Source organism: Apium graveolens, chromosome 7 (assembly GCF_009905375.1).
Source record: "Apium graveolens cultivar Ventura chromosome 7, ASM990537v1, whole genome shotgun sequence".
Lineage (NCBI taxonomy): Eukaryota > Viridiplantae > Streptophyta > Magnoliopsida > Apiales > Apiaceae > Apium > Apium graveolens.
The window spans coordinates 2,324,517-2,339,078 of record NC_133653.1 but is presented as its reverse complement, the minus strand read 5'-3'; the positions used below and the strand labels follow the sequence as shown (position 1 = coordinate 2,339,078).

The 14,562-nt window shown below is 33.1% G+C and overlaps 2 protein-coding genes across 2 annotated transcripts; one reads left to right on the top strand and one right to left on the bottom strand.

Moving 5' to 3' along the window:
- Positions 1-1,036: 1,036 nt before the first annotated feature.
- On the bottom strand, positions 1,037-4,222 carry LOC141671652 (receptor-like protein 7). The gene is made up of 2 exons (XM_074477943.1): positions 3,062-4,222; positions 1,037-2,932 (listed from the first exon to the last, which is right to left on the bottom strand). Exons 1-2 carry the CDS (start codon positions 4,208-4,210, stop codon positions 1,388-1,390), a joined length of 2,694 nt encoding a protein of 897 aa, XP_074334044.1. The 5' UTR covers positions 4,211-4,222; the 3' UTR covers positions 1,037-1,387.
- Positions 4,223-11,930: 7,708 nt separating this feature from the next.
- LOC141671651 (uncharacterized) lies at positions 11,931-13,514 on the top strand. The gene is made up of 2 exons (XM_074477942.1): positions 11,931-12,415; positions 12,866-13,514. The coding sequence occupies exons 1-2, from the start codon at positions 11,931-11,933 to the stop codon at positions 13,512-13,514; spliced, it is 1,134 nt and encodes a 377-aa protein (XP_074334043.1).
- Positions 13,515-14,562: the final 1,048 nt, after the last annotated feature.

Sequence of the window (14,562 nt, the reverse complement as noted above, 5' to 3'; positions counted from 1 at the left end):
CTGTAGGGTACTATAGTAACACTGTTCAACAATAGTTCGTGCAGAGGGGGTCATTTCAACTTCTTAGACTCTTCTGTCCAAAGCCTTCAACATGTAGGCATTAATGAAGACGAAGACTTTGAGAAGTACTTTGGAGATACTTTCTAAAGCTCAGTGCAGCTTCTAGGAAAGAAAAGAAATAATGCAATCTTTTAGATTAAGTTGGAGAAGTTTAATACAAGTACAGAAGTTAAGATACAGAAACTTGACCTGTGATGGCTCCTGGATAGTCAATATCTTTTAGATTTTGATTTTCTGAAGTCGATATCAGGAATTGAACAGGCTTAATGTCCCAACCATGGACATTTTGGGAGTTGCAAACTCGTAGACCAAATATAGGTCATTATCCAGGTCATTTAATATTCAATGTCCTCAAAAATAGAATGCTTTGATTCTCAGACAAATGCTGCACCTGGAGCTCAAATCCGAAAATTAATACACATTTAGGATATCACTGCAAAAAGTAAAAAATGGTAAGCTCATCCGCACTTTATTTTTCTTGCCAACACTCATCCACAATATTCTCTATATGGAGATCAGAGGATATCAAGTCGGCCTTTTATGATGATACTCTCCGGGATAGGGTAAATTTCACTTTTCAAGAATCCCAACCCATAAACGGCCCATTAGATTTAAGAACAGAGCAAGACAGTCACATTAACTAACATTAACAATACATCAAAATCTTTGATATCAAGAACACATAAAGTAGCTTTAATCCAATCTCATCAAAATATAAAACAGATACAATTATCGAAACTACATGCCTCTAAACAGCAAACTAATCCCCAGCAAAAGAAAAAATTTAACATCACTCTTTGCCTGGTGTTTAGGCAAGGTCTTCTAACAAAAGATAAAATGTCTCCGTATCATACATTACTCGTTCTTTCAGCTTCCGGTCTGAATGTGGAAACACTGGACAATATTATTTTACTATAGGTTTTCATAATCTATAGTGACAGCCTGTTGTTCGCTTACTCAGTGGGTGGATTAAAAATTTAATGTTTAGTTTTTAGGCCTCTCTGATGGAGGCTTGTGTTAAAAACCTAGCTCCAAAAAACTCCATCTATCTGCTGCGGTTTACCATAGTTGGCATCAGAGTACAAATGTGTGCATGTCTACCAAATGAGAGATGAAGATAACAGGTAGTAAGTACCTCCAAGATTACAACAGATTACCAATGAAGTCAAAAGTATGATCCATAATCAAGTCACAGCCTATTGTACAACGGCTGTTTAACCAATACAGAGATATTGTCACATAACATACACAATTAGGATTTATTTCACAATTATTCATTACATGGGATGACGGTTGACATGAAATACAAATTGAAACAAATCCTTATTTATCTCCATTTAATCTCCATCCTCCTGACCTTGAGGCCCAGTTCCCTGGCAATGATACCAGCAAACCATTTTGGTTTTCTAGCTAGCAACATCAAGTATCCAGCAATAAATGCAGGCACCACTCCACAGCCGTATCCAATCACCACAGCTTCCCATGTAAAACCACCAAAAAAGTAATCATCATCCTCCTCTTGATCTTCTTCTTCCGTCACATTATCATGTCCGCACTTTTTGGACAATGGTTTTCCACACAGTCCCAAGTTACCAACATAGCTGTCAATTTCAAATATGTTGAATTGAAAACCTTGTGGAATATGACCTCGAAGTTTGTTGTAGGAAAGATTTAGAAGTGCAAGCGAATATAAACCAGTGAGTTGCCCTGGAATTTCTCCTTCAAGTTGGTTGGATGAGAGGTCTAGTGATTCCAACACTGTCAAATTTGCAATAGAAGGTGGTATGTGGCCTGTGAGATGATTGTGAGAAAGATTGAGAAATCTGAGTGACAATAGATTTCCAGTGTATTCAGAAATCTTCCCTTCAAAATTGTTTTTTGATAGATCTATGGTTGTGAATACAGTTAAAATTCTGTTTAACTGAATCTCATGGCCTTTTATCACCAGATTCGTGGAATCACTGTAGTACTGCCGCTCCATATAACTTCGCTTTATTTTATTCACTTCTCCATTCATCATAGCCATGAAGTTTCTGAAATAGGTTACTGGCAGTGGACCAGAAAAATCATTGTACGATATATCAATAATTCTCAAGCTTTGAAATGGGTGTTCAACCTCGGAACTTTTGTTCATAGTACCATAAAACTTATTTGATTTCAGAACCAGAACTTGGAGATTAGGAAGAGCTTCCAAACACTGTGGGAATGTATCATTTATTTGATTACTTCCAAGATCAAGAGTTTCTAACTTATCAAATTCCGCAAAAGAAGAAGGAAATCCTCCTTGTAATTTGTTTCCATGCAAATTTAAACTTTTCAAATTACGAAAATTTGATAAGGTTGATGGAAGGCTCCCCTGAATGTTATTCTTCCGCAGATCAAACACTAAAAGACGAGTCAAGTTTGATTGACAAATGGGGAGTATTCCACTTAAATTATTATGGGACAAATTTAGAACCTCAAGAGAGCTTGAATTACAGATCAGGTTGGGTAAAGATCCATTGAGGATGTTGGACTGGAGATCAAGGTACTGAATATTATTCCAAGGTAGTTGCTCAAGACCACCTGCTAGTCTGTTACGAGAGAGATTTAGATACCTATGCACGGACCCGATCCACTGAGGAATTCCCCCGTCAATATCATTGTTTGATAGGTCTACATAATCCAATATGATCTCTGCATCTTTTGGAAAGTGTGGGAACTCTTTCATGTTGCAAGATGACAATCCTAATATGTAAAGCTGAGGAGGGACTGTGCTAGCTGTGCTTTTCACTGACAGACTGTTATGAGAAAGATCAAGATATTCGAGGTATTCAAGGCCTAAAAATTTTTTTGATGTCCAATACACCACTAAAATTATTTGATGAAAAGTCTAGATGAGTTAGGTTTACTGGTAAATTGTTTCCACAATCAAAAGTTTGCAGTTTCGACTTAAAAGAATCAGAATCACATAGCTGACCCCTGAACCTGTTATAGCTCAGATCTAATTTTTCTAATGATGGGAGGTCAACAACCAAGGGGGAAGGGGTCCAGTGAACCCGTTATAGCTAAGATCTAACTTGATGAGTTCACTAGAGTGGGCAACAAAAGAAGAGGGGAACGAACCAGTGAAATTGTTGTGAGAAAGGGATAGATGCATTAAATTTGTAAGGTTTGGTAAAAGTTTTAAAATTGGGCCATTGAGATTATTTCCATCAAGGTTCAACTTAGTAAGTTGACCAAGGTTCCCTAATGATTTTGGTATCGGCCCTGACAAATTACATTGCCAGAGTGACAAAGTGGCCAATGAATCTAGAAATCCTATTGAATCAGGTATGCCTTGATGATGGAAATTTATGACATTAAGAACAAGGTGTTGGAGAGTACGGCTACTTCCCCACATACCTTTAGGTAATATAACAGTGAGGTTATTAAAGGATAATTCTAGTAGTTTCAAGTTGGGGAGGTGGAAAACCTCTTGGGGCAATACTCCAAATAAACCCGTATCTTGAAAGTTAAGAACTCTTAGGGAAGGAGACAAATTCATGGGTAAAGTAGAGGAGATGTTAACCCATTTAAGATTAAGCACTCTCAGTTGAGTTAAATTCTGTAATAGTGATTTAAACACTTCATGTTGAAGTTCAACACCATCATTGGAACCAAGATCAAGTGAGACAAGTTTATGCAAATGAGAGATTCCCGGGGGAACTCTCCCTGTAAATCTAGTAGCAGAGAGATCGAGAAGTGTCAAACCTTTTGCGAAAGAACCGAATTCCTGAGGAATCTGACTGGAGAGCGAGAAGTCATTCTGAGAAAGGTTGAGGGACCGGAGATGAGAGAGTTGGAAGAGAGTGCTGTTAGGAAGAATGGCTCCTTCCAGCTGACTGCAACTTAAATCCAGTCCGATCACGTCTCCTGTCTTGGGTTCGCAGCTAACTCCATCCCATGTGCAGTGATCGGAACTCATGCTCCAGTTCCTTGTCTTTGGATATGAAGCAATATTACTGTCACTATAGCAGGCGTCAAAAGAAGGAATACTGATATTCAAGCTTTGCTTAAAATGGAGCAATGCAATTCTCTGCATCTCAGGACTCAAACAAGCAACAAGGTGGTGATGTAAAAAGATGAGCATCGCAACCATTGCCAAAAAAGTGGTGATAAAATTCCTCATTATGAGCTTTGTTTAAACTATTTGATGGACAGATAGTTTTGTAAATGTTGTAGCTTAAGATGATATTTATATCATTTTAATTTTCAATTTTCAATGTTTTCTTTCAAGGGATTCAATGTTCAGTTTTGATCCAATGGATGTCTTTTCCCAACATACTATTCAAAATATTATCATTATGAATTTTCCATTAAATTTAAGTACATTTTATTAACATAATGTACAACAAAAGAAATATTTTAACAACTTCACTTATTTTTAGAAAAAATATTTAAATTTGAAAATTTTGTAAAATAATTTTTTTTAAAATTACAAATAGGGTTTAAAATTTTGAAATTAAATGTACTAAATATGTTGATGCGCATGTAAATAGTGTTTTTAGTTTCCACAAATCTAAATGTCTTTTCTTGTGGTTCTACTTCGTCGGATATTTAGTCTAGTATCCGGAACAGGAAATATATGAAATAGATTAAGAAATTTTCTTCTATGCAGAGGTGCATTTTAAATAAATTATAGTTTAATGATATGTGGGATGCAATAGAAGCATTTTTACTGCAGAGAAGAGGAAGGATTTCAGAATAGGAAGACAATGTGGAATGAGTCTTTGAAAGCTACTTTGAAGCTGGAATGAGTCTCTGTAATAATGAAATTTTATGAACTTTCATAAACTTTTGTTTCTTCAAGTAAAACCGATTGATGATCTAGCTCAACAAAGTATCTTCGAACCTTCGTGATAATAGTCTGTCTACTAATTTTGCTGGTGTTTAATAATTATAAGCGGGCTGCAAATGGAAGCACTTTTAGGGAATCTAAGATAGCCTCTTCAGTTGAGGTGGTAATTGTATGAGAAAAATTTGCAGCGTAATCGCTATTCCTAATAATAATTTCAGAGGTAGATTGGTATTATACATTGATATGAACACATAGTACAGTAGGTATGAGTTGCTTTTGTCAGGATAGTTGATGCAGAGGTAATTTTAACTAGTTGTTACTTTTTCTCTGATGGTCTGATGCATGTATAGTCAACTCCGTGCAGAAGGGATCATTTTGGACGAATTGAAGGATGCCTACTAATATGTGGACTGCAATAAAGCACTTTCAGAGTAGTAGAGGCCGATGACGTTGAGAATCGAAAGATGATAGGAACAAGGCTGTGAGAGCTACTTTGAAGTTGGAAAGCAATTTAAGGGAAAGGAAAGAACTGATGAAAATCTGAGAACTTTCTCAAACCTTTGTTTCTTCAACTAAAACCAATTTGATCAACATCTATGATACAAAATGGGCTAGAAATGCGTTTTAGTCTTGAAGTTCACAATGTTTTTTTATCACATTTAAACTAAAGGCAGGGTAAACTTTGTGATATGAAGCCGAAATCTTAGATAACTTAATTTTTGCTCTTGTTAAAATTAGAACTACATTAATCCAAACGCGTCTTTTTGATTTATTTATATTGTTGAAGTGCAGTTTTTCTTTTTTATTTTGTGGGAAGGATGAGATGCATTTTTTTAATAAGTCCAGATACATTTGGGTATTGATAATTTGTCGTACATCTAGAGCGGTAAAAGACGAAGACCGGGACTTGGAGAACTGAAAGAGATAGGAATGAATCTGTGAGAGCTGAAAGACCGGGACTTGGACTTGAAGCTGGAATTCAAGAATTAAAGAAATTTTCTGAACTTTCTTTAATCTTATTTGGTTTTTCACGTAAAACCAAATCTTTATCTACAGAATAAAATGGGCTAGAAATGCATTTCAGACTTAAAAAACGAGAAGTCCTGGCTAATTAATACCGTAGTTGAGACTCTTTTCTCCAAATCGAATTTATCCAACTTCTATAATTATGGTCTGTGTACTAATTATGGGGTCTTTGGTTATTAATTACCTTTTATTTCAATTTACGTGCTAAATTGCATTAAAAAGGTTAAGGGTGTACTTCATTTTCTTATTACTAACTTTTAGGTAGGGGGTGCTTTGGTATAACAATAGAGCACATACATTGCATAATGAATTAGCTTTGAGATGCATGTGTTTCTGAAGAGTCCATGTAGGGATCCTTGAGATTTTAGTCTTTTCTCTGATGCATGTACTTAGAGTTTGGTCCGACCCTGCTTGTTCGTATCAGTCAGAATCTATTACTAATGTATATGTGGGGCGCAATAGCAGCACTTTATCGTGCAATAGAAGGCCAAGACTTAAACGAAGACCAAGATTTTGAGAAATAACGTGTTCTTGAAAAGCCACTTTGGATCGGGAATGCATTCCTCTCAACCTTTTTAAACCTTCTTTCTTCAAGTAATACCAGTACAATATTTGTTGTACACTACAAAAAATATGGCCATTTGCGACGGAAAACTTGCGACGGAAAAAAGTGTCCGCCCAACTTACGACCGAAAAAAGTAAAATGTCATAATTATTTACGACGAAACCCAAAATCGTCGCAAGCTTAGTATTTTATTAATAAAATTCTGCACGACACCAATAAACAAAAATGAAAATCATTTGAATTTGTGACGATTTGAAGATTTCGTCGTAAGTTAATTATTTTTATTAAAATTTTAACTTGAAAATAAATAAATAAACATTTTGCATAAATTTACGACGAAATATTTGTTAAGGAAAAGATCGGATCGTCCAATTTACGACGGAAATTAGAATTCGTCGTAAGTTATCAAAGAGGGAAATTCAACTTTTTCCCAAAATTTTGGCGGAAAAATGAAAATTATTTGAAATTGCGACGATTTGAACTTTTCGTCGTAAGTTAATTTTTTTATTAAAATTTTAAGTTGAAATTAAATAAAAAAATATTTTATCTAAATTTACGACGATATATTTGTGACGAAACAGATCGGATCGTCCAATTTACGACGGGAATTAAAATTCGTCGTAATTTATCAAAGAGGGAAATTCAACTTTTTCCTCAAAATTTTGGCGGTAAATTTGGCTTTTCTCAAATTTTTGGCAATTTATGTCGGATTCCATCGTAAATTAGCACAAGATTTTTGATAATTTCAATTTTTAAAAAAATATTATTTCACGATCCAGCCATATTAATGTCAGCATTTATTTTTTTGGGTGACATTTTAGAAATTTCAGAAAAAAATTAAATATTTAGATAAAATTATTTAATATGAAACATTGATGCTTGACTGTTAAAATATCAAACCAAATAAATTTAGTTTGATATGAAATTTTGGTTATATCACTAATTTATATCTAGACATTCATACGATTGGATCGTTGAAGAATATTTTTAAAATAATCGAAACACTAATTCAGGATTCAACACTAGTTAACTGTACTTGTCAAACTGATGCTTGACTATTAAAATGTCAAACAATATAAAATTAGTTTGATATGAAATTTTGGTTATATCACTAATATATATAACTATTGATATCCATACGGTTAGATTGTTGAAAAATATTTTTAAAATAATCGAAGCACTAATTCAGGATCGAAGATGAAGATGTTGATCGTTACTCTCTCCGTTAACTACAATCGGTTTATTTTAATTAGTTATATCTACTGTGTTAATCAGGAAACCTGATTTGTAAGATAACCAAGTTGTGTTTGTAAACTTAATTTGGTTTAGTGGGTGTTTGTACATCCACCTAGTTTGCTTTCTACTTTTGAATGTGAATTAATACTGATTTATGGTATAACTAATATAAATTATGGTATTGTGACTTGTAGCATTAGTTTTATATTTTGATTTTGTTGAGTTTGTGATTGGAAGCCGAAAATTAAATTAGACTTTGGTAGGATTAGAGTTTGTGTTGAGTTTGTGATTGCATTAGACTTTGACAGGTTTAGAATTTAAATTGGAAGCAAAAAATGGTTGGAAACTGAAAAATCAGTATTTGGCTATTATGGAAATACAAGCTTATGACGGTTGTTCATCACGTATTCCGTCGTAAGTTGGCCCCAAATCCTAAAGTACGACAGTTTTTCTGTCGGAAGTTACTAATTTACGACGTAAAGTTGCATCGTAAATTTATGTTTTATTTTATCAAATGTGGGCTCGACTTCCCTAACTTGCGACGTTTTTCTTAACTTTGTGACGAAATTAATACTTATGACGAAATGGTTACTTATGAAATATATATACTTGTGACGAAATTGGAACTTGCGACATTATTGATACTTATGGCGAAATGGTTATTTGTGACGAAAATCTGAACTTAATACTTGAGTAAAAATGTCGAATATTTTTCGTCACAATTGGGCCAATTGCGACGAATTGTAGTGCAAAAATTCCGTCGCAAATGGGCAAATTTCTTGTAGTGGTACAAAAAGGGCCGGAAATGTGAAATCAACATTTTTCCACAAACGGTGAAGCACTTCACAAAAATTGCAAACTATTATTTAAAGTGTCTAGCAGGTCATTCTTTTAATAACTAAACACACCCAAACCACCTTGCTATTGACAAGGTATGAAATCTCGATTTCAAGGAAAGGAAGCGAGAGATACCATTACATAAAGAGGTCTTTTAATAGTTAATTTTCCCTGTTAATTATGAAATGATATACTCTCCCCCAAGTACTTTAAGGTCAGATACCAGCTCTAAAGACTCGGGCAACTGCAGACACCAGCTCTAAAGTTGGATGTATTGACAAAGACCGAGACTTGGAGTAAACCCAGTCAAGTCAGTTCTAAAGTTTTGATAATTTGTAGGGTACTACAGTAACACCTTTTCCACAGTAGTCCATGCAGAGGGTGTCATATCAGACTGCTGAGAGTCTTTTGTCCAAAGCCTTAAATGTGTAGGCCTTGATGAAGACGAAGACTTTGAGAAGTCTTTTAGAGCGACTTCCAAGAGCTCAATGCAGCTTCCAGGAAAGCAGATAAATAATGCAATATCTTAGAATAAATTTTTACTTGTATTAACTATTAATTAGAAGAATAAGTTGGAAAAAGGATAATGTTCTCGGATGAACTGTGACACGCTTAATAAGTTGGTCAGTGTAGATGATTGTATTCTGTCTACTAATTTGTGGACTGGAATGGTAGCACTTTTAGAGTAGTAGAAAATGAAGAAGGAGACTTTCAGAATCCGAAGATGATGGGAATGAGTCAAGAATGGGAATGCAAGTTCAAGAATGAGCAATAGAAGATAGAAGATCAAGACTTAAAATAAACCAAGTCAAGTCAGCTCTAAAGTTGTGATAATTTGTAGGGTACTATAGAAACACCTTTTTCACAATAGTCCATGCAGAGGGGGTCATATCAGACTGCTGAGAGTCTTTTGTCCAAAGCCTTAAATGTGTAGGCCTTGATGAAGATGAAGACTTCGAGAAGTCTTTTAGAGTTACTTCCAAGAGCTTAATGCAGGTTCCTAATATGGTTTTGTAATTTGAGAATTAAATGTTGATGCGATTCGGTCCCTGGGAGCTACTTTTGGAGCTGGAATGAAACTTAAGGTAAGGAAAGATATATTGAGTTCTCTACATCTTAACTAACACGGCAGTTGAGAGTCTATTCTCCATATTGATGATATATCTCAATCAAATATTATGAACATTCATGAAATTATTCTGTTTACGAAGTGTTTAGTTATAATAGATGATCTGCAATATAATCACTTTTAGATAATAACCTCTTCAGTTGAGATCGTAATTGTATAAAGAAAATTATCAGTGTAACATATTAATGGATAGTATGTTAGGTAGGAGTTGCTTGTTCCAATTGAGTTGATGCAGAGAGGTCATTTATACTCGCTGATAGTTTTTCTCTGATGCATGTATACGGGGTCTGATCCGACCCTGCTTGTCCAAAAGAATACATTTAGAGGGGTCAGTTTAGATGAATTGTAGTCCGTCTACTAATATGAAGCACTTTTTAGAGAAGTAGAAACAAAGATGGAGACTTTGAGAATCCAAAGATGATTGGAATGCAACTTCCAGAATGTGAAAGAATTAATGAAATCTTATGAACTTTCTTAAACCATATATTGTTTCTTCTAGTAGACCGAATTTGACATACGGAACAAAATGGGTTAAAAAATGACTAGACATGGGCCTGTAGTGAAAATAGTTTGTCTGCTAATTATGGGAGTGTTTAGTTACAATAGGTTGCCTGCAGGCCTGCAATATAAGCACTTTAGAGAATCTAAGGGAGCCTCTTTAGTTATCAATGGAAAGTCACTGATAACCATTTTAGTAGAAACTCTAATACAAAGTCATGGGAGGAAATTAATTTAATTTATTTAAATTAGGATGTTTTGATTTTTTTTTTGTTTTTCCAACTTCTATAAATTTAAGAAAGAGTGCAAAATATTATGTATCATTAACCTAATAAATTTAATTTAGAAACAAGTTTTTACTTGTTAAAGCTGGTAACCAGGGGCTAAATTATGCACAAGAAGCACTTTTACAACAAGAACAAGAAGACTAAGTCAAAGACTTTTCTCTCCATTCACAGTGCTGGCATGATTTTTCAGAAGTTGATGTTTGGGCAAAATGATGTAATCTGATCAATTTAATAAATAAATAAATAAATTATTGTATTATTAATAACCTTTATTAATAAGCCAAAACTTTTAGTAATTTTTTATTTTGGTTCCACCAGCCTTCCGTTTCATTTTCATGCATGTTATTAACTCTAATTGTATTATTTTTTATCATTTTCTCTAAGTGTATTATTTTTTATATTTTTTATTATTATATGACTTATAATTTTATATGTATTATTTTTACCGTATTTTGAATTTTAAGAGACATGCTTTTTTTTTATTATTTTAATAGATTTGAATCATATCGCCCAACTAAATATGTTCCGAAAAATATAAAAGACCAAGTAAATAAGCCATTTATTTATATTAAATATATATTTTTTAATTTGTTTGTGGAATTTCATTTTAATAAAATGATATGGAATATTATATTGGTTTCACCTAAAAAATAATAAAATTGTTCAATCCCAATTCTATTTTCGCAGAACTCTCAATAATTTCTTGACAGAATACGGTTTCATGTTCTATGTTATTTTTTTAAAGAAATATAGAATGTTGGAATCATATTATAATTTTGATATTTCTATCTTTCGTAGAATTTCTTTTTTATTTTTTATTAAAATATTGGCTCCCATTCCTACAATACTTTCTTTGGAATCCTTTATACATTGTTATTAATAAGAAAATCCATCTTACCTTAACTTTTGGTTAGCCGTTTTTAAATCTTATTATAGCTGTAAATATATCATTAATTTTTTTTTGATTCAAACTTATAATTCAATATTTAATATTTTACCCTTTTTTGATTCTTATATATCACATATATATGGGGAGGAACTAGGGACCGAAGGGAGCCCCGGTCCCCGCCAACTGCGGAATAACCCAAAATTTTAATATAAAATTTTAAAATTTACTATCAAAATGTTTTTTTGATCCCCCTAGATTTAAAAAAAATTGAAATTGAGAATTGATTATACAAAATTTTATTGATTTTGTTAATTATTTCATTCAAAATAATATTGATTAGATGGAAATTATGGAATTTGTTCATTAATCTTAATAATTAATAAATAAACATATATGATAAAGATAGTACAATTTGAAACAAAAAAAAATGCTTAAAACTAAAGTCTAAAAACAGAACATACTTGTTCAGTTGTTGTGCTCTCGTCCCAAAACCCCCAATACACACTATACATACAAGTTACAAAATTACAATGCCTAATATCAGCTATCTTTATCTACTCTACCTTTACATCTAATCCGTAAATATGAGTAAGAGAAAAGAGATTACATCCTATTTTCAACCCAAGAAGAAGCAAACAACTACTTGTGAAGATGAAGAACCTTCTGCCGCCTCAATTGAAGTCACTGGAGATGGAGTTGAGCCTCTGATTTTTGGTGGGATAAACAGAAACTCCGAACAAAATCCTCAAAATCCAGAGATTGTTAATGAAGGTATTGATTCTGAGAACACTGATGAAATTATTGATTTAAATTCGTTAATACGTGATCCAGGTTTGCGGAAACAAATTGAGACTTATCATCCAAATAAAAAAGATTTAATTAGGAGAGCATACATTGATCTTGGCTCATATCAACCTGTGCAAGTTTATCCCTTCTCTGGTCCAGAAAATCATCCCCGTCGATTTCAAAAGAGTTGGTTTGATAAATTTCCTTGGTTAGAGTACTCCCCAGAAAAAGATGCAGCATATTGTTTTTATTGTTTTCTTTTTGCTAAAAATCCATTAGGAAGGTGTGGCTCGAATACTTTTACTGTCAAGGGCTTTAACAGTTGGAGGAAAGTAAATAATGTAAAAGATTGTGCTTTTAGATGTCATGTTGGGAAATGAGATGATTCTAATTCAGCTCATAATTTTGCGGCTAAATATTATTATAATCTTAAAAATCAGCCTTGTCACTTGGAGAAGATAGTGGAGAAACAAAGTGCAGAAGAGATCAAACGAAATCGAATGCGTCTTAAAACATCGATAGATGCAATCAAATGGTTGACATTCCAAGCTTGTGCATTCAGAGGACATGATGAAAGCTGCAACTCGAAGAATTAGGGTAATTTTCTTGAGATGTTAAAACTTTTGGCTTCTTACAATCCTCAAGTAGAAGAAATAATTTTAGATAAAGCCCCCAAAAATGCTAAATACACTTTACCAAAAATTCAAAAAGAACTTTTACATGTTTTTGCTAGGAAAGTGCAAGATTTAATTTGTGATGAGATTGATGATGCAAATTATTGTTTGATTGTGGATGAATCTAGAGATATTTCTAAAAGGGAGCAAATGGCTATTGTGGTTAGGTTCGTTGATAAAAGCGGCTTTGTGAGGGAGCGTTTTTTGGATTTAGTCCATGTAAAAGATACAACTTCTTTAACTTTAAAGACTGAAATATGTGCTATTTTGTCTCATCATAATCTTAATGTCCAGAACATAAGAGGTCAAGGATATGACGGTGCCAGTAATGTGCTTAAATCTCTTCGTCGACAAGGAAAACAAAAGCAAATGGTTACAATGGAACATCATTACCGAGTAGAAATCTTTACAACTGCCATAGATCAACAATTACAGCAGATAAACAATAGATTCAGTGAACAAATGACGGAGCTTCTCATTTTAAGTGCATCACTAAAACCTAGGGATGGTTACAGATCTTTCAACATAGAGAACATTTGCAAGTTAGCTGAAAAGTTTTATCCAGAAGATTTTTTGGGAGATGAAAAAATCCATCTACAATGTGAACTACAACATTATGGGTTAGATGTTCCGGTTCATCCAGATTTGAAGAATCTGTCTACTCTTGGAGATCAAAATGACTCAAATTATATTAATTTTAGTGTTTAGTATGTATCATCGGCACACACTAGACAAATACTTTAATATGTCATTCAAAGATATTGTCGAATTTGAATATAAAAACCATTTTTTTTAGAATTTTTATCTCATCAAGTTTGTACTCCCTCATTAGTCGTGTCATTATCCATTACCTCAATCTTTATTAAAAAAAATAATTTTATGTATTTTATTCCATCACCCTAAACAAACACAATTTAAATACTAGTAAAATATCTTCATTAATATATGAGTTGAATGAGTTAATTGTTTAATATCATATTAAACAATATTTTTTGACACATCATACTTAAAATACTGCATCCACACTGGTTAAACTATTATGCAATGTATGATATAATAAAAAATAAACGGCATCTCATACTTCAACAATTAAAACAAATCAAAGATATTTATTTGGACTTAAGTAATTATGATTTTTAACAAGAACAAAATTTAAGATGATGTCCAAAAGAATTTGGATACATATCACAAAGTTTACACTTCCAAATTGTTTAAGTTTGATAAAAATATTATTAAGTTCCGGCCCATTTTTTACCGTATATATTGAGTGAATTGGTTTAATTGGTTTAATTAAAGAAACAAAATTTGAGAAATTTCCTAAAAGTTTCATTATTTTTTTTCTTCTCAATGCAGTCCGGCTTCAAAGTAGCTCTCAAAAGGTCATTTACATCATCTTTCAATTCTTAAAGTGCTTCTATTACGATCCAGGCATTAGTCTCAACTTCTTCTGTCCTGATAATGTCTGATAATGTCAGATCATCAAATCTCGACTGCTGTATTAATTAGATGGAAGTTGTATTTAAGATTAAATTATTCAAAAAGATCGACGCGCTTTGTCTTTTTCATGCAGGTACCACCACAAATTCCAGCTCTAAAAGTACCTCTCAAAGACTCATTCATGTTATCTTTCAAATCTCAAGTTCTTCGTAGTAAGTAAACACTTTGTACCCTAGATAATGAATTGCATTTCAGCATCAAAGTATATAGCAATCACAGACTCATTCCCATCACTTTCGGTTCTCAAGTCTTGGCCTTC

Coding starts and splice junctions, on each gene's coding strand:
- LOC141671651 (XM_074477942.1), top strand. CDS start 11,931: ATGAGTAAGAGAAAAGAGATTACATCCTATTTTCAACCCAAGAAGAAG. Junction 12,416..12,865: donor GCTAAAAATCCATTAGGAAG/GTGTGGCTCGAA, acceptor TGTTTTTGCTAG/GAAAGTGCAAGATTTAATTT.
- LOC141671652 (XM_074477943.1), bottom strand. CDS start 4,210: ATGAGGAATTTTATCACCACTTTTTTGGCAATGGTTGCGATGCTCATC. Junction 2,933..3,061: donor CCCCTTGGTTGTTGACCTCC/CATCATTAGAAA, acceptor TAACTCATCTAG/ACTTTTCATCAAATAATTTT.